Consider the following 18,475-nt stretch of genomic DNA (forward strand, 5'->3'; position numbering starts at 1 on the left):
AATTGAGATAGTTAAACCGTAGAATTTCATCTGATAAACTTTTACGTCTATTACAATTTATACGCAAATGGAGCGTATCAATTATTACGGAGAAATCCCTGCTCATCTGAAGCGTCTTAAGTGTTGTTTTTATTCGAAAAACAGAGTTCTGCAAACTAATAGTAAATGATGTGATTGGTTTTTTGGATTTTTTTGAGGTATTTTGGCCAGCAGTTGAAACCAATTATCCTTCGATTTTATTTTGAATATCGCGTTGAAGATCTGCTATTCTATTAGCAAATATGGGCGAAGAATTATCAAATGTTTGTACGGTTTTCATAGGCTCTTCTCTATTTCAAGCATTTCTTGTATCCCAATGCGCAATTTTGCTCAATTCTGATTGGTTCCTTTTTAATAGCGTGTTTTAAATCAAGGTAAATTTTTCAGTTTAATTTTGAGCGCGCACTGCTTGGAATTTATTGTGACGCTAGTGGAATATGGCCTGCACGTGGTGTTTCAACCATCTGTTTCCCACTGAGGAGGGCGAGCAGGCTTGCGAAGATGGAGAAACACTCGGAATGTATTGTCCGAAAGAAGAGAAAGATGCGTGTGGCGTGGGATTTGCGGTCAATATCAATGGCGAGCCCCTTAGAAGCATTGTCGAAAGCGGTAGAACCATCTTAGAAAGAATGGAGCATCGTGGTGGAGTTGGTTGTGATAATACGACTGGAGACGGCGCTGGAATTCTTATCTCCATACCTCACCATTTCTACAAATACATGCTAATGTTAGTTCCTTAGGCTTCCGTAAATTTGAAAGCTCTTGCAATTTTTTGTGCGCAATTTTGTTATTCATTATAGCTTTTGAACAATTCTGTTTGCTTGAAAGCGTTTATTAGCTGCTTACAAAATATACGGGACCTTATTGTCTTCTTATACAAACTTTCGTGTGATCGACCTTCCCTGCAAATGGGATAATATGGTAAAGCCCGAGGGCAATAAGTTGTAGTATCTTTTTTCCTTAGATGTATATTGACAGACAAGCTATGCTAACTTACCTAAGCTTGATACGTTAGTCGGTTATGTTCCTTAATAGCAGCCAAACTATTCTGATGACTCCACATACTTCTTTATAGAGCGCTATATTTTAATTCAACTGCGGTCCTGCCTAACATCCTGCGGTCTAAAAAAGAGTATTGATACCGAGCACACAATACTTTAACCACGCAGTTTTGAGTGTTATTGTTTCGACCCAGCGGAAACAGGAATTGAGAAGAGAAAAGTTTGTTATTTGATTTTTTTTTATCGTGCTACTTACTTTTTCATATTTGAATAATAAACTGGTGTTCGATTAACTTTCCGACATTCAAGGGCAAGGTTTAGCATTGAAGTTCACTTGTGCGATTTTCAAATGTTTCATCGTTTTCAATTGTTCTCAAACAAATTTGGGGCATCCTATCGGTCTATATAGAAAGCACAGTTTCACGGTGTATGATGTAAATGTTTATTGTAGCGCACCCAACTTTCTTCTTTACTCACACAATTAGTTTAACTGACCTTAAAGTTTAAGCTAGCTCTTAACAAAGCCAGTTGTTTGAATGCAGTTTAGCATACGACGTCAGTGTGTTCTTTTTGGTAGCATTTGTAGTGTTTTCTGTCAAAGGGGGTCGCTGCTCTGTTCAGCTGTTGCAAATTTATTGCTGGCTTTTTACTTCCAAAACAAAATGAGAAGCCGATTATATAACTAGAGACAGCTTGTGAGCCGATTATGTAACTAGTCATTTTATCTCAACTTATTAATCGTGTATGTCAAATAAATGTGTAATAATTATTATTTTAAATAATGTTGACTTCAAAATTGAATAAATTATTGCTTTCTTCAATAAAAGTTATCAAAAATTGGGAAATCGGGTTTGTTTTCAGCGGTCACTTTTACTTTTGCATAGACATGATGCAATTGGAAGTACTCCAAAATTGAAAGGTACTTTTCAAGGTTTCTATTTAGCCGCCAGTGCAAACAATTTATTGCTTTCTTGGCACGGTTTTTCCCGGAGTGTAAATCTTTTTTAAAGACGGTGAGTTATACAACTTTAACGGTGAGTTTACTCTCAGCTGTTTGTTTTTTGGTGGATGAATCCTCCGTCAGCTAGTGGTAGAGCAATTTGGTTTTTGTTGCTCCCCAGTGTCCACTTTTCTACCACTTTGGACAGTCAATGCATGTAGATCCCAAACTGGTTTTTTCGATACAGGAACAAGTTTTCAAATTTTGGGTATAAAAGTTTTCGAGGTTGGTCTTGTCTTGTTTGAGTAGCTTCTGCCACGTTTTTTTTTCGGCTCCTTTCGATTAAAATTTTGAAAACGGAAAACAAAGGACTATGGTATGGGAAATTTTTTGCATATAACAGTCAGGTGAGGGTAGCCAATCCAAACCATGAATAAACTTTGAGACCACCGATAAGATTTGTGTTCAGTTGATGAAAGTGTATTGAATAATGTTGGTGACAGAAAGATTGTTTGCAAATTTTTCTGTTTGTTTATAAAACGAGCCTTTTTTTGTCGAATGCTTTCAATGTCTTGGAAAATTGCATGCAACTTCAACAGTCCAATGAACAGTCCACTTTTTTTGAAAGTGCTCACATCCAAGCAGAAAGGAAGGCCGTCTCCAAGATGCTCGTTTCTTGCTGGACTGGGTAGCTTTTGATGATAAATTGAAAACAATTTTTTTAAAAAAATGAATTTTACCCTTTTTTTGTCTACTTTTTGTATTCTTTTTTTGAAGAAGGCTATTGCCTTCTTGATTATTTCGCGATGTATTTCTCATACAGATTTTTAAGCTGAACCCATTTGCGCGGTGCTATGTCGCGATTATTTATCACAGAAAGTTAAGAGTGGCTCTTTTACTAGAGGAGCTTTAAACCTCCTAACACTGTATTGTTTAGTTGAGCCAGAGTATAATCTAGGCTCTGATGCTGGTATCCTTTGAGAGCAGATCATCAATCGTCGTTGTTGAATTACAGGTTACCCGTAAACTAGAAAAGCTTTGAGAACTCTGGTTTTCCTTTAGCTATTAAATTTGAAGTTTGTGAGGTAAATTTGTGAAGCTCTAAAAGCCATTGAGCAAATAAAAACTCAAACCGTATTACTGTTTGCACTGGTTCTGAATTTTAATTTTTTGTTTCATCAATTGCATGCTTCGTTTGATACTTATTAATTGCACTCAACTGAAGCAATTATTGTAAACGTCTTTTTGTAAAGTCTTTTTGCGAGTATTTAGAGTCTACAGGTTTTTACGACTCGAAGAGGAGTATTGAGACTCTAAAGATTTTTTTAGCTGACTGTTTTTGAACATTGAATTCTGTTTTAGAACGTTGACTCTTGTTTGCGAACGTCGGACTTTAACAGTAGCATAGGTACTAATACATAGAAATTAAGAACTGCTGGTAGTTCTCAAGGTTAAAAGGTGAATGAGAAATTTTCCCATAACACTCTCTTCCTATTCCAACTACGGACTCCACCCCCACCTAACCCGACCTACCCCTACCGCGCCCTCCTAGAGGAACTACACCCTCCACCTACCCCAGCCTACCCAGACCCCTAAACTAAAAGCTGTGGCCTCGTTTAAACCTTGTCTACAGTTTCATTGGGCCAATTTTTCCTCGTTATTTCTTTTCTTTGATATTTCCTATTAGGTAAGGCTAGGAGTGTAACTATTTTGCACAACTCTTCGAGTCGTTTCCGGTATTCTACCAGCTATGTTTTTTTAAGCTGACGCAAGTTTGTTCATGACTTGAACTTTTGACGTATGTTTCCGAGCGTTGACTTCTGTTTTAGAACGTTGACTTCTGTTTTCAAGCATTGGACTTAGACCCTTTTAACAGTAGCTTACCTTGTAATATATAGTAATTTGGAACTGCTGATAATATTCAATGTGAAAAGGTCACTTCGAGAGTTTTTGATCCCACATAAGTCCCTCCTGCTTTTCTGATCTACCCCTTGATGTTTCAGTGCTGGTGTTTCGATATCTTTCAAAATTTGAGTGAGAGAACATTTTCCGCGAATTGTTCTCAAAACGATCTTTTTTAAAAAATGTAAAAATAGTAGCACGTGTACGAACTTTTAAGGTGTTACGAGTCTCTGTCTTATTTTTGTCTATTGAACCGATCATTCATGGTAGTGATTCCGTTGTTCCTCATGAAATGGCAAAAGTTGCTAAGGAGTTCTTTAAGAGCTTACGGCAGTCTAATTGTACGTTTCACAGCAAATACAGGGGAGACATAATTTGCTAGAGTAAAGGACAATTTTGGCACATACTAAACCCCACACTTTTCTGCCGTACACTTCTCTCTTAAGAGACCAGGATAAATTTCACCTTGCTGCAAGCAAAGCAAGTAGTTTGAGAGCAATTTGGCGACGTTTTTCGGTTGTTTGTTTTATTTAATAACCGCACAGCGATAGCTGGGGCTCTTATTGGCCTTCTCTTGGTTTTTTAAAATTCAAAGAATTTGAATTAAATTTTCATGCTTTTTGAAGTCAAATTGGAATGGTGATTTTGGTCACGCCGAAACAGGAAGTGGAGCGAAAAAGCGCGTGGTTTTGCGGTGTGAAATTTTTTCACTCTAATTTTAACTTAGTGCGAGAAAACGGTGTTTGAACAAAATTTCAATTTTGTGGATCGGATTTTTTTTTCAATTTTTTGGATCGGATTTTTTTTCCAATTGGTTTTCTCAATGCATTCGGAGTTCATTCAAGGCTTAATTTTTCATTTGAACCAAATGTTTCATTCTAGCTAGTTGATTTGGTTCAGATGTGGAATTTTGACATTGATTTTGATTTTTTTTAAATTTTTTCATCTGATTTTTTATAAACGGTTTTCCCAATTCACTCATAGTCCGTTCTAGGTCAAGTTTTTGTTTAGTTAATTAAAATTCTTTGAGTTGTACGTCAGGACTTGTCCTGCTGTTTTTTTTATTTCGTCAAGAGTTTTTTGTTCATTCGCGTGATTAAGTTTTGGTCACGGGTGACTTACCTCGCGCTCAAAAATGATTTCCTGACTCTGAAACTGACTTTTTTTGTTAATTGAAGAGATAAGGTCAAGTGAGTATGAGATAAGAGAAAAGAGATAAGGTCAAGAGTGCGTATCACTCTAATTGAAGTTTATTTGAGAGCAGCTACTAGAAGCAGCATTAACTTAAACAGATTCTTAATCAAAATATAACATCTCAGCATCTAATAAAATCATTTTTCGGTCTTTCTCTTGCCATCTTTTTGAGATTGCACATCTACAAAGCCATTGCGGCCATTTTTTGGCAATCTGCCAGCTACGTTTTAGATTATTTGGTCGGAATTCACAGGCATGACTATGATTGGAAGGTTTTGCGTTACAGCATTTTTTGACAGGCAAATATTGATTCTATTGTTCCGAAGATTTAATTCGAAAATTGTTTTTTTTTCGCTCACTATGCCGTTTTTGGTTAATCAATGAACGTAAGGGCAGGCTACAAAATAGGTGCTTGCGTCATTGTAGTAAGATTAGACTAAATGAACAACTTAGTTGAATTAGAATGAAGCAATCTATATATGGTAAAATCCCATTGTGATTTCCTTTCTGTTCTCGTCATGTGATGCCTTTTATTGTTCCGTTTTTGACACAGACAAAATATTTGTTTGTTCACGTGTTTCGCTGAGGTGAAATGTGAAATCATTCTTTACTCTCCGTTGGTGAATTAAAGAAGAATTGCGAATGAGAGAAACACAGCCGACTGAGATTTTAGCCGAAGATTTTTTAGAGGAGTAATGTCTATACAATGCTAATTTTGATCATGTTTGAATGGAACATTTTGAATGTGTCATTTTTCCCCTTAATTAGTTTAATCTGATTTTTACATTATAATTTTTTAAATTAACATAAAAACGACTTTTCTACCCTGGTGTTTCGAAATAATAATTATGCGTGAACTATCAAATCTTTAAGCGACAAAGTTTATGGGAAAACTTAGGTTTTGAGGTGTGATATTTTCGATTTTATGGAAATTGAAATTAATTGAGCTTGAATAAAAATGCTGTAATCTATGGAACCATGAACAACAAAATAGGAAGGTTGTTTCATTCATTGGTATGTTTGTACGGTTGGTTTGATGCGTTGGGTGAACTGAACAGCGGGAATTTCTGACTCTCCTTTTTTCTTCCCCGTTGGAGCCTTTTTTTCCTATCATTTCCCCCTCATACAACTTGGTAAAAGCTGCTTAGGCATGTTTTGCCGCAATTCCCCGTAGTCCTAACATAATGATTGCACGAGAAATTACAGATAGCAAAAACAATCTCAAGTAACCTTTGAAATTTCAATTGAATCCAGACGAAGATTCCTAATTCGTGGTAATTGTTTGGCCATTTTAGCCGCCAAAAACTTGTCGAATGCAAGGGTTGAATTGGCTTGAAGTCTGTGCATAGACCACACAGTTGAAGGAATCAGTTTCCCTCCAAAGGCTAACGTTTTCCCTTAAATCTGTATTGTTTGAAGGACGCCTGGTTAAATTGGGATGCGTATACCCTGGGTTACATGGCTGGTTGGTAGGATAAGATTGTGGTGTGAACAAAAACAGGCGAGGCTTATCGCAAAGGGAGGAGGAGGCTGCCCATTTTAGTCACAGCAGACGCTCCATTAGTGCCTATAAAGGACTGGTGGCTCTTTTAGCAACATAAAATAATTGGCAGATTTATATATACTCTAAGATTTTTTGAAACAATTTGTTTTTCATTTTTCACGAAATATAGTGAAACTAGGGTTATAGGGTCAGGTTGCGTGATAGTGTTTCAACGGTTGGTTGATATTGCAGTATTGTACATGGAAACTGAGTTAAACGATGGTGTTGGAATCACCAAATGAATTTGAGGCATTGGTTGCTTTAGTGTTAAACGGGTAACAAAAGAAAAATTTCCTGGTAATATGCTCGAAGGAAAGGTTCTGCTGTTTATATATAAGAACTGTTCTGCGTACATCTTTGAGTAGAAGTATGTTTGTCGTCTGCTAATTGAGCGTGGTATGTGTCGTACTAATCAGGTCTTATTGTGTCTGTTTGTTCACATGGACTGCTAAGCCTAATTGCTATCGTAAATCTCCTCTTTTTCCTCATCTATTGCTGCTCCTGCTTATGAAGTTGAAAGAGTGAAATGAATGGCTTTGTGGAAGAAAAGGTGTTTTGAAGGCACTACTTCATTGACTGTACTGAGTCTGCCTTGAACTACGCGCTCTTCATGTTGTATTTTAATTGAGTAGCTAATTTTATGGCTGTATATCTTTTCATGTGGCAAATTAATCTTAGTGATTGCCTGTTTTGTGGCGTGTAGCTCCCGAAAATAACTTCCCATAATTTAACTATTGAAAATACTGCATAAATAATTGTGAAATAAATATTAGATGCACAATGATAAACAAGAAGGATCGCTTGTTCTGTGCGTGGCACAGAATGTTCCCCCAAAATCGCACTTGAAAGCATAATATAAATCAAATCAATATATCGAGAATAATATTTCAGAAACGTTTGTTTTAGCACTGAACGCTTGTTTTGATCACGCTGCTATAAAGCATAAAAATGCCTACAAGACTAATTTAAAACAAAGTAGCTCTAAAAAGTGTGTGATTTAAATAAGAAAGCTCAGCTTTCCTCTTCACATCATAGAAGATGTTTTTCAGAAATAGCCGTTCGCGCCCTGAAGCTTAATGTTTTTTTGTTACCCGTGCTGCTTCAGCGTGATGCTGTGTCCTCATGTGCCCCCTCAAATTTGACTTCTAAAACTCAACTCATAATCATCAAAAATTATGAAGAGTTCTTCAAAAAGACTACACCCAAAAACGATCTAAATTACATGAAATTGCAACTCAATAATAGCTGAAGGAGTACGTGGATCTGCTCCTAACAACTCATTTTCGTTATTAATAGCCGCGTCAGTAATTCCATGCGGGTATTATTGCGCTCCTATTTTTTTTTATCGTCTAACAGGTTTTTGTTTCGTCTGACCCTGACTTCTTGGAATTTACTTTTTCAATGACTTCGATGTCTTCTACTGCTTTGCAGTTAAAATTTGTGTTCGTGACGTCATTTCTGCTTTTAGGTCAATTGCGTGACAACCTTACTCAAAAAAGACTTCTGAACTCACTTATAGAACTTTAAGTTTTATGAACATTTACTAATTGAAGGTCAATAGTGTGCATCTAAGTAGTGCCAAACTTATATGCCATAATTCCTGAGTAATAGAGTCTTGATTTTTAATATCGAATATTAATTTTGCAAAAGCTCCATTAGAGTTTTTTCCTTGTAGAGCCAGTCTTTCTCATAAAAATGACAGTCCGAATCTAACCAAAAAAAGTCGAGTGGTCTATTAAAAAGCTGGTGGTCGATCTGTCAATCTTATTTCTTTAGTTGTTTCATATCATGATAGGCCACAAGCGGCTATTTTCCGGCAATCTGCCGGCTATGTTTGCTTTAATGAATGACACAAATATGTTTGTGGAGACATTGACAAAACGATAAGATACTTGCCTGAAACAATTGCCTGAATTGTGGGTAGAAAGATAATGGTTAATTTCCAAAAACAAAATTCCTAAAATTTCTCTTTGTAGTGAAATTTTAGACGCAGAGAGCTTCAATTTGATACCAAATATTCTAGCCTGGGCTGCTTTCAAAAAGTCAAAATTTGCCTGAACAAAAAAGTGGGGCTAGCATAGGAATTCCCCCATTTTTGTGTTAAAAATGTGGGAACAATTACCTGTTGTAGAAAACAGGAGGACTTTGATAGTACTTTTCATGGACTTTGAGTGAACCCCATAGTGTCGATCTAATAGTGTTTTGATCCATAAAATATTTTCATGTAAGGACCACAAAATTTTACCTTTTAAAGGCACCCTTTCGGCAACTTTTTTAAAGTTTTGCGCCAAATCGGTTACAGGCTGGTAATTGAACGCTTATCGTGCTACGGGAATTTTAAGGATCGGTTTCAAATATCTCATTTGGCAGATATTTTGCAGGTTTTTAGATTCGTAGGATTTCTCCAAACAAGCTATTGCACGACTATGATTCGAATTTTGAGGCCCAATCAGATGCTATCTAGTTTATAAATTCAGAAAAGTTTGTAGCAATTATGTTACTCCGGTCGGTCTTTTTCGTATTACCGACCTATCGTCTGATAGTTTTTTCGTCATTTTTTTCAAAGTGCAGTGGAGTGAGGAAACGGTGTTTGAACAAATGTTCTGTTTTTGAGAAAAAGCTTTTCAGCAGCGATTGGAATTGGTTATCAATATTTTTCTTTATTTATGGACTGTTTTTTTTCATTAGTTGTTAAATTCCATTCCTGGTCGTTTAGATGTCTATTTTTTGGTTAATTTACTGAAACACTTTGAATCGTAGTTCAGAGACTTGTCCTGCTTTTTAATTGCTCTCAAACGAAGTTTGTAGCAATTATATTAGTCCTGTCGGTCTTTTTTTTCAATGCAATTTTTCGCTTGACCGAATTTTTGTCTGACGCTTTTGACTTTTCGTCCTCAACATCGGGATAAACAGGTAGCGCCCAGCGGGCATTAAGTGCTCTTAAAGCCTTTCAGCTCTGTTTCAGCTCAAACTGTTTTGGAGACCTATACTTATGGTGTGAAGGGCGGTTCTTAGAGGTCGAAGACACCCCAACTGTTGACCCCCCCCCACTATTGCCCCTGCCCCCCCCACTGCGATGTTGTCCCCCCCACTGTTGGCCTCACCACCCCCCTCCCCATCAGCCGACCCCCCCCCCCCCCCCCCCCCGTTGCTACGCTCGAACAACCGATCGCTAAAAACACGCAATTTTATACTAATTTTCACAATTTTTTTCAAGCTTTTTGAAAATTTTTGCCATTTTTTGAGTTTTTCAGCCCTAAGTGTCAAAGAATCTCCTCTAGGGTTTTATAGTAGGTTGCTGCATAGTTACTAGTGGTAGTGGAATGGTTTCAGCATTTTAACATCGCGAATTTTAGCATTTTTTTTTTACAAATTTTGCATTTTCTTTCAATTTTGACATTGTCATTATTAAGGTTTTTCAGCCTAACAGAAAATCTCCGTTAGGTTTTGATAATAAGTTACATTTTCACGGCGAAATCTGGAAGCTTTTTTAAATTTTTAAAATATCAGTTTTTATTTATTTACTAACAAGGCTAGAAAACTAAAAGTTGCATAGTCGAATCAAGCTAAAGCTAGCCTCACTATACCGTGGCTTGCTACTGACGAAGTCAACCGCTCGCTGATCGTTTGAGAGCAATTCGCCCGACGTTAGTCGGTTATGTTTTTATATCTGCAAAGCTTTAAACGGAACGGTAGCTATAATGTGGTGATCTTGGTTTTTCGTTCCGTCTGCATAATTTTTAAAAGCAATTTTTCACCCCGGAAGTGTGCTTCGGTCATTTGAGTAACTGAACTGCGTGATCAGTTTTCTAAAATCAAAAATGACACCTTACTTGCTGACTTTCTACCTTTTTTGCTGACTTTCAGCACTTTAAGGTGACGTGAGTCTACTATAAACATTTTCTATAAGGTTACTATACAGACGATTCCTATGTAAAAAGGCTATTACTAATGAAGCATCGCGACTGAAATGTAATAAGCACTATATTTATGCAACAAAATTATGTATTTTAAGGAAGATTTTGATTTTTTAGAATAATTTTAGCGACTCCATAAACTCAATTGTGTATCTTGTGTCGAATCCTGAGCCTCTAAAAGACTGTTTTGCAGCTGTTCCTACTTTGTAAATCTATCGAGTATGTTTTCAGTTCGTCTTCTTTTCCAATTTTAGGTTCGACCATTTAAGTTCGGCCATTGAGCTTCAAGAAGTTAAGGTGCAACATTTGCGTGAGTGAAATATTTTTTTGCTTTATCTATGTGCATAGAATAGGCCTGTGACTAATTTTTATATTGAAGCTCTTTTTAGTATTTAAATGGTGCCTAAACCTATAATAATAAACCTATAATAATTTTTTAGAATATGTAACCTACCTGACTAAATAAAATTGCCTTCTGCACTCACTTTTAAAATCTAAATTAAGAATTTAAATACTAATTAATAGCCGCCCTCATCTTCTCAGCCGGCTATTATTGCGCTCGTATTTTTTTTTTACAATTCAAAGAATTTGAATTGTATTGGGGCGCTATCTTTAAGATCTGTTCACACATTTTCATGATTTTTGAAGTCAAATTGGAGTGGTGATTTTGGTCACGCCGAAACAGGAAATGGAGCGAAAAAGCGAGTGGTTTTGCGGCGTGAAATTTTTTCGCTCGAAATTTAAAGTAGAGTGAGAAAATGATGTTTGAACAAAAATTCGCTTTCTCGCTAGTGGTTTTTTGTTCACATGCGGCAATTTCACTTTGGTTTTTACTCTTTTTTCGATTTTTTGGATCAGATTTTTTTCTAAATGGTTTTTCCAATCCATTCATAGTCCGTTTTAGGTCTAGTTTTTTTAGTCAATGAAAATTCTTTGAATTGTACGTCAGGACTTGTCCTGCTATGTTTTTTTACTTCGTCAAACTTTTTTTCGCTTTACCATTTTGCCGCTTTTTCGACATTTTGCGTGAAATCATTTTGACTTCTCTAGGCTAGTTTCTCTCTTCTCTCATTCTGCTAAAAGTGAATTTGAACATCAGTTGCTAAGCAAAGCAATTCAAAATGAACAGAGTCGGTATAAAAAATTGAAGTCAGAAATAGAAACGGGATAAACCCATAAAGCCCAATTTTAGATGCCCGCTATTTCAACGTCGTTCCTATAAGTCTTAGTTACCACCTCTAATGCTTATTGGTGTTGATAGTAGCCCCTGTAGCCTCTCTCTAAGAAACAGAAGTATGTTCAACTACGAAATGCCATCAAAATAAATCGGACTTAAAAAATATTTTTGTACAAAAATCTTTTTTTTTTTCAATATATTCTATTCGTTCAATCCCAATCATGCTTATTGGAATCAACGGCGGCTATTTTCCGGCAATCTGCCGGGTATGTTTGTTATTCGAAGCAGTCATGCCAGCTAATAATTATAAGGTTATATTACTTGAAAGTCGGAAGTGTTTGCAATAAGTCGCTGAGGTGTTTTCTTAGAGCTTATTATGAGTTCTCACATCATAATGTGAGGGGTTGTTTCTCACAGTTTAGATCCCTTACTCTACCCGCTTCATAGCACGCCCCACTCCACCCCTACACCTCTTTCCAACCCTAACCATGCACACCGCTTGTTACTGACGGCCAACCGCGCGGCAGTCGTTTGAGAGCGTTCAATCTTGTTCGTCTTATGTTACTGCTTGTTGTATTTACTGCTTCTGTAACTGGCTCAAAGCAAAGTCTGTAACAATTATTTGAGTCCGGTTGTTTTGATCGTTGTGTCTGACCGATTTGAGTTCTTGACTTTGTTGCAGGTCCGGAGAAATGGGCATTATGTCGCTTGTGAATTGCTTAGAGCTTCTTAGGCGAATCGGATTTTTAACTGTACAGCTCACGTAAATGTTGAGGTCGTGCATAGTTTCTGTTTTTTATAGCCGCCGTCAGCCTCTCAATGGCTATTATTTAGGCGCTCTCCTTTTTACAATTCAAAGAATTTGAATTGTAATGGGGCGCTGTCTTTTTTTTTGTACGAGTATTGGTTTTCTTAAGGTTTTTACGACTCGAAGAGGAGTATTGAGATTCTACAGGTTTTTTAACAGAAAGCAAGTCTGTTCATGACTTGAATTCTGACTTCTTTCTGTTCGAGCATTTACCTCCGTTTTTGATTGTTGACTTCTGTTTTCGAATATTGGACTTTAGCGGTAGCTTCGTTTGTAATGTAGAGTAATTAGGAACTGCTGGTAATGTTCAAGGTGAAGAGGTCATTTTGAGATTTTTTGTTCCTATATAAGTCACCCCTAATTATCTAAACTACACCGTACAACCCCCCACCACCTATCTACGCCCCACCGCCCCCGCACCCCCCAACTTACCCCCACCTACCCCTACCCCTCCCTTCACCTAGCTACCCCCAACTACCCCAACATTACCCATTTCCCCAACCTATCTACCCACCCACCCATCTACCTATCCCCCCTCCCCACCACCTACCTACCCCCGCCCCAACTTTTCCCCCACACCTACCCCTACTCCCCCCCCCCCCACACCTACCCCCCCCCCCCCCCCCGCCACTACCCCAGCACTACCCACCTCCTCAACCTATCTACCCAGCCACCCCACCTAGCTCCCCCCGCACCTAAAAATTGTCGGCATGTTCAATAATGTGGTTTGTTGGGCTACTTTTGTTTTTTTCTCTTCTCTTTATGTTCTGATTTCGGTAAGGTTAGGTTAGAGATTATAATGCACGACGATTCGAATCGTTTCAGGTATTCTAACCGGCTATGTACTATTCGCTCAGGCGGCGTTTTGACCTAATAGTGAAAGTCAGTAAAATTGTCTTGTGAACTAACTTTTCCCGAGCGAGAGAAGTTTTCGTTTATGCGCTTCGTTCAGTGAATAACCTTTTGACTTTGAAAAGAGTTTTTGAGAGATTAGCTTATATAGATAAGTTTTTGGACGTGTTTTCGTCCATTTGGCCCATTTTTTTTTACTGTAACCTGGTATTTTGTGGAGGTAAATTTTGATCGATGCAGTATGAATATGCAACCATCTGAAATTGATACCACAATGTTTCTAGAGAGCTTTTAATGTGTTTAAATTGCAATATTGGCCCGTATTTCTTAATTTTTTTTTGTCAATTTTTGGCTTTCATTAATTTCTTCGTTTTTTGGTTCTTTGAGCGCTGTTTTTTAAAATCCAATTAGAAAAAATGTAAAAAGGTCTTTTTGTTAGTTCCTGAATTGAATGCTACTTTTTGACGTGAGGTGTTTATGTTTTATAAAATTGTACACATGCTAGTCCGTTTTTTTGCGGTTTTTTTCAAAGTTTTCTAAGTTTGTTGTTTTAACTTTGAGTTTATTTACCATAGAAAGTTCTTTAGTGCACCATCGGTGATTTTGGATTCATTTTGTTGCTAATTGAATTGTTTTTGGCGACAACTCTTTATAATTCAGTGACTATTTTTACAATATTTCAAACATTTTTATTTCAATTTATTTTATTTTTCGGAGTTGAGCTGTTTATTGAGATAGGAAGATGGCTGATTAATGTTCTCAAACCTTGATCTCTCCCCCTTGTACTCCCCCAGCCCTGTCACACTCACCCCACGCGCCTTCAAATAAGCTTAAGCTGGCTTCCCTAAAACTTAACTAGCTACTGACGAAGGCAACCGCTCGCTAGTCATTTGAGTTATTCACCCTAGTCAGTTTTGTTTAATAGCCGCCTCAGCTTCTCAGCCAATTGTTATAGCGCTCCTGTTTTTTACACTTCGATTAATTTGATTTTTATTGGGGCGCTGTCTTTTTTATTTAAGATCTGTTCACACATTTTCATGATTTATGAAGTCAAATTGGAGTAGTCATTTTGGTCACGCCGAAACAGGACTTTGAGCGAAAAAGTGGTTTTGCGGCGTACATTTTTTTCACTCCAATTTTAAAGTAGTGAGAAAACGGTGTTTGAAAAAGATTTTGGTTTCTCGCAAGTAAATTTTTGTTCACATACAGCAATTTTACTTTGGTTTTTAATGTTTTTTGATCGGATTTTTCTCTGAGTGGTTTTCCAAGTCCATTCATAGTTCATTCTAAGCCTAGTTTTTTGTTTGAACCAAATTTCGTTTTCGTTAGTGGTTTTTTTGTTCACATGCGGTTTTCTGTTTGTTTTTTCATCTGATTTTTTTTAAAAAAAATTTTTTGGATTTCACTCATAGACCGTTCTATGTCTAGTCTTTTGTTTAGTCGATCAAAATTCCTTGAATTTTACGTAAGGTCTTGTCCTGCAATGTTTTTTTAATTAGCTTTACCTCTTGATCACGTTTTATGTTTTACATAAGTCCCAATTTTCAGGTTTGAGTTCTGAATTAATTCACTCACTGTTTCAACTGATTTGTTTTTAAATCCATTCACTCAATTAATTACGCAAGATAGTGATTACAATCAGGGTGCAAAGAGCAAAATCAAAGTCAAAAGATCAAAATCAAAAGAGGTGGGATAAACCACTGAAGCCCTGTCATTAAGTCATTGAGGAATATGTTATCAAAGTTCATTAGAGTGTTTGCTAGCTGACATTGGTATTGAGTTTATTAGCTTTCAGTTTAGAGGCTGAATTAATTAGTTTTAGAGTCCCACTGAAAATGCACGCCAAATTAGAACATTTTACACTGAAAAGAGCAGAAAAGAATTCGGCCAATTTATCTTTTTTTCAATAGCCGCGAAGCGATAGCTGAGGCTAATATTGGCCTCATCTTGGTTTTTACGACTCGAAGATGAATATTGTTTTTTAACCGGAAGTACTATTCGCTCAGACGGTGTTTTGAGCTAAAAGCGAAAATTGTCATTTGTTTTTTTTTCTGTGCGAGAGAAGTTTTTTTATGTGCTTTGATCAGCGAATGACTTTTCGAAAGTGTTTTTTTGACAGAATTCCGCATATTGATAACCATTTTGCCGTTTTTTCTTTCAATTAGCTCAGTTTTTCCGCATATAATTAAGTTTTTTTGTAGAAATAATTTTAGCAGGAGCTGTACTAGTATGTCAAACTCTGAAATTGATACCATAGCGTTTTTGAGATTCTAATAATGCGTTTTAAGTTCTAAATGAGAACATATTTCCAATTTTTTAATTCATTATTGGATTTTTAAAAAAAATATTGCGTTTTTGGAGCTTAAGGCGGATTTTTTTGTCTGATTTTTCAAAAATCAGTGTATATGGCGATTTACTTTTGATAATTCATGAATAGAATGCCTTTGTTATGTGAGGTACTTTTGTTTTTTTGGATATGTACAAATGCTTGCCCGATTTTGGATTGATTCTTTTTGCACTGTCAGGGATCCTGATTTTGTAATAGTTGAATGATTTTGTGGCGTTCTGTATTTGAAATTCCGCAAAATTTTCCTAAATGCAATTTTGAAAAAAAATTAACAATTTTATTGCCAAGTATTTTGTTTCCACTCTTTGAACTATGTTTCTACAGTTTAATCTATACGGGAGGATAGCTATATAATTTTTTGAATTAAGGAGCTGTAATTGTTTTTCTATTTCCTTTTCAATTAGATTTTTTTATCTCAAAAATCAGGAAGTAGTCTTTTTGTTTTATGTGTTTTTTGTGTCCTTATTCTCTTCATTCTAGCATGTATCAGTTTCTCATTTTAATGAGACTTGTAGTTGTAATCAGCTTTTCTTTTATGAGTCGTTGAAAATATTGATTTCAGCCTTTTTCTTAGATTTCCGTTTTGTTTGCAATTGATTTCATTTGACTGGCACTGAGAATTTACTTTAAATGCCGTTTAAACATAGACTGAAAATAGCCTTCTAGGAATACTATTGTGGTATTAGTTTTGATTTTGAAAGATTTTCTTCACTCGAATTTTATTCTGTTTCTGTCTTTTTGTTGATTAATATAAAGGTTTTTTCTTCTATTCTGCTGATTTTATCATTGGCAATTTTTTGGTCTTTTTAACGTTTTGAATTTATTGGTATTTGATTTAAAGCCTCATTCCTGTTGTCTCTTTCTATGCAATATGAGAAAAAATTGAGAATTTTTACACATTTCTCTCAATTTTTTCTTGAAAAATATGTTCGTGAGCTCATTAAAATTTTGGGTGGTATTTTGTGGTTTGGTTAATTGCTTTCATTGCATGAAACAACGGTTTTCATTTGTATGAGTATCTGTACTACATGGAAAATTGATTGAATTTTCCTAATTTTTCTCGTTAGTTTTTGCTTGCAAGTTTTCCTTTTTTATTTGACTTAAGACTGTCCTTTTCTCTGCATTGAAGCGGTCTGCAAAGAGATATTTGCTATTTGAAAAGCCAGTTCTTTCGGAGAATATGACTTCGAGTCATTTCAGGAATTCTTCCGGCTATGTTTTTTTTCGTCAAAATTTTTGTTACGACCATATGACTTCACAGTCACAGCAAATCTGCATTTTGTCAATTCGTGCATGCAATTTTAACTGAAATGAGTTTTTTTGTTCATTCACGTGAAAAAGTTTTTGGTCGCACGTGACTTACCTCACTATCAAAAATGACTTCCTCTCTCTGAAATTGATTTTTTTGCCTTAATTCAAAGAGATGAGGTCAATTGAGCGCTTGTCACTCTAATTGAAGGTTATATAAGAGCAGCTAATAGTTATACAGATTTTTAATCAGAATTTAACATCTCAGCCCTTAATGAAAAGAGTAACTTTCTTTTTTGGTCTGTCTTTTTTAATTTCTTTTTGAGACTACAGATCTATAAAGCTATTGTGGCTATTTTCTCGCAATCTTCCAGCTATGTTTTTTCATTTTCTGTTCCAATCCCGATGTGCATCAAGCGCGTCAACGGCGGCTATTTTCCGGTAATCTGTCGGCTATGTGAAAAGTCTAGACTCCCCGCCCGCCGATTCCACATCCGGCCTCCCCTCGTACGAAGTGAGGCTAGCTTCCTTAGCTTAACCTAACCACAATTAAATCTAGCCCCTCTTGGTTCTTTTTCTTACTAGTTTGTGTTTTTTGAACTTGAGAGACCGTTTGATCGTAGCAAAATAAGAGCAAATCTAATAATTGTAGTTCTACAGCATCATTTTTTACTCTATTAGTCCGAAAAAGATTAAAGCTCTGCTATCGAAGACGACAATGTTTATTGTAATTTGTTATTGGCCAGCTGAATAAGATCAGCTACCTTTTTAAGCAGTTCTCTTCGCTCTAGACGGAATGGCTTTTCTTTGATAGGCAGTTTCATGTAACTGGCTGCAAATTTTGCAAATTGTATGTTTGTATTTTATTTTTGATAGGCTTGAATAAAGCAGATGCATCAGTCTTTTGTCTCATTGAATAATATTTTTGCGAGCTTGTATTGTATCTTTTATGTTAGACGCGAGGTTGGAGTGCTGAACAATATCAATTACATGGTTCTTTGACTTTAAAAGGGCATTCAAATAACGGCCGTCATAACATGAACAAAGTGAAGCTCTATTTTTATTTTTCAAATGCTTCCATTTTTGTAGGCCACCTGCTTTTCTTACTGCTGAGTCCGTCGAAAAGTTAAATATCTGTATAAAGTATGTTGTGTAAGATTCAATTTTGAAGATTTTGAATTCAAACAGTTAACTTACGTTAAAGCGGAGTAATTACTTTTCTAAAAAATTTAATTTCTCAATAGGACGGAATTGCCGACCCGGAAAGAGATCGTAAAGAGGAGATTTTTGTCACGAGCAGAATTCCGATAAACGATCTGGGTGGTTGTTGGATCATGTGTAAAACAAGGGAGGGTCTTAAGTGCGAGAGTTATTTTCCGTAAAAGAATCTTGTTGTTCCAACATTTTAAAACTGGGGGAATATATATGCGAGGCTGGCTTTTTTCTGTCAAATTGCCACTTTTCGTTTATGCTTCGTAGAGAAAAAAGAAAGACACCATTTTGTAGC

The 18,475-nt window shown here is 36.3% G+C and overlaps 1 protein-coding gene across 1 annotated transcript in view; it reads left to right on the forward strand.

Moving 5' to 3' along the window:
• Positions 1 to 391: 391 nt before the first annotated feature.
• The window catches only part of LOC142341863 (uncharacterized), a 36,460-nt gene continuing 18,376 nt past the window's right edge, over positions 392 to 18,475 (forward strand). The window contains exon 1 of the mRNA XM_075393143.1: positions 392 to 766. Within this exon, the coding sequence (XP_075249258.1) occupies positions 477 to 766 (290 nt within the window). The 5' untranslated portion in view covers positions 392 to 476. The remainder of the gene's footprint in view (positions 767 to 18,475) is intronic.

Source organism: Convolutriloba macropyga, chromosome 1 (genome assembly GCF_964194025.1).
Source record: "Convolutriloba macropyga chromosome 1, txConMacr16.3, whole genome shotgun sequence".
Lineage (NCBI taxonomy): Eukaryota > Metazoa > Xenacoelomorpha > Acoela > Convolutidae > Convolutriloba > Convolutriloba macropyga.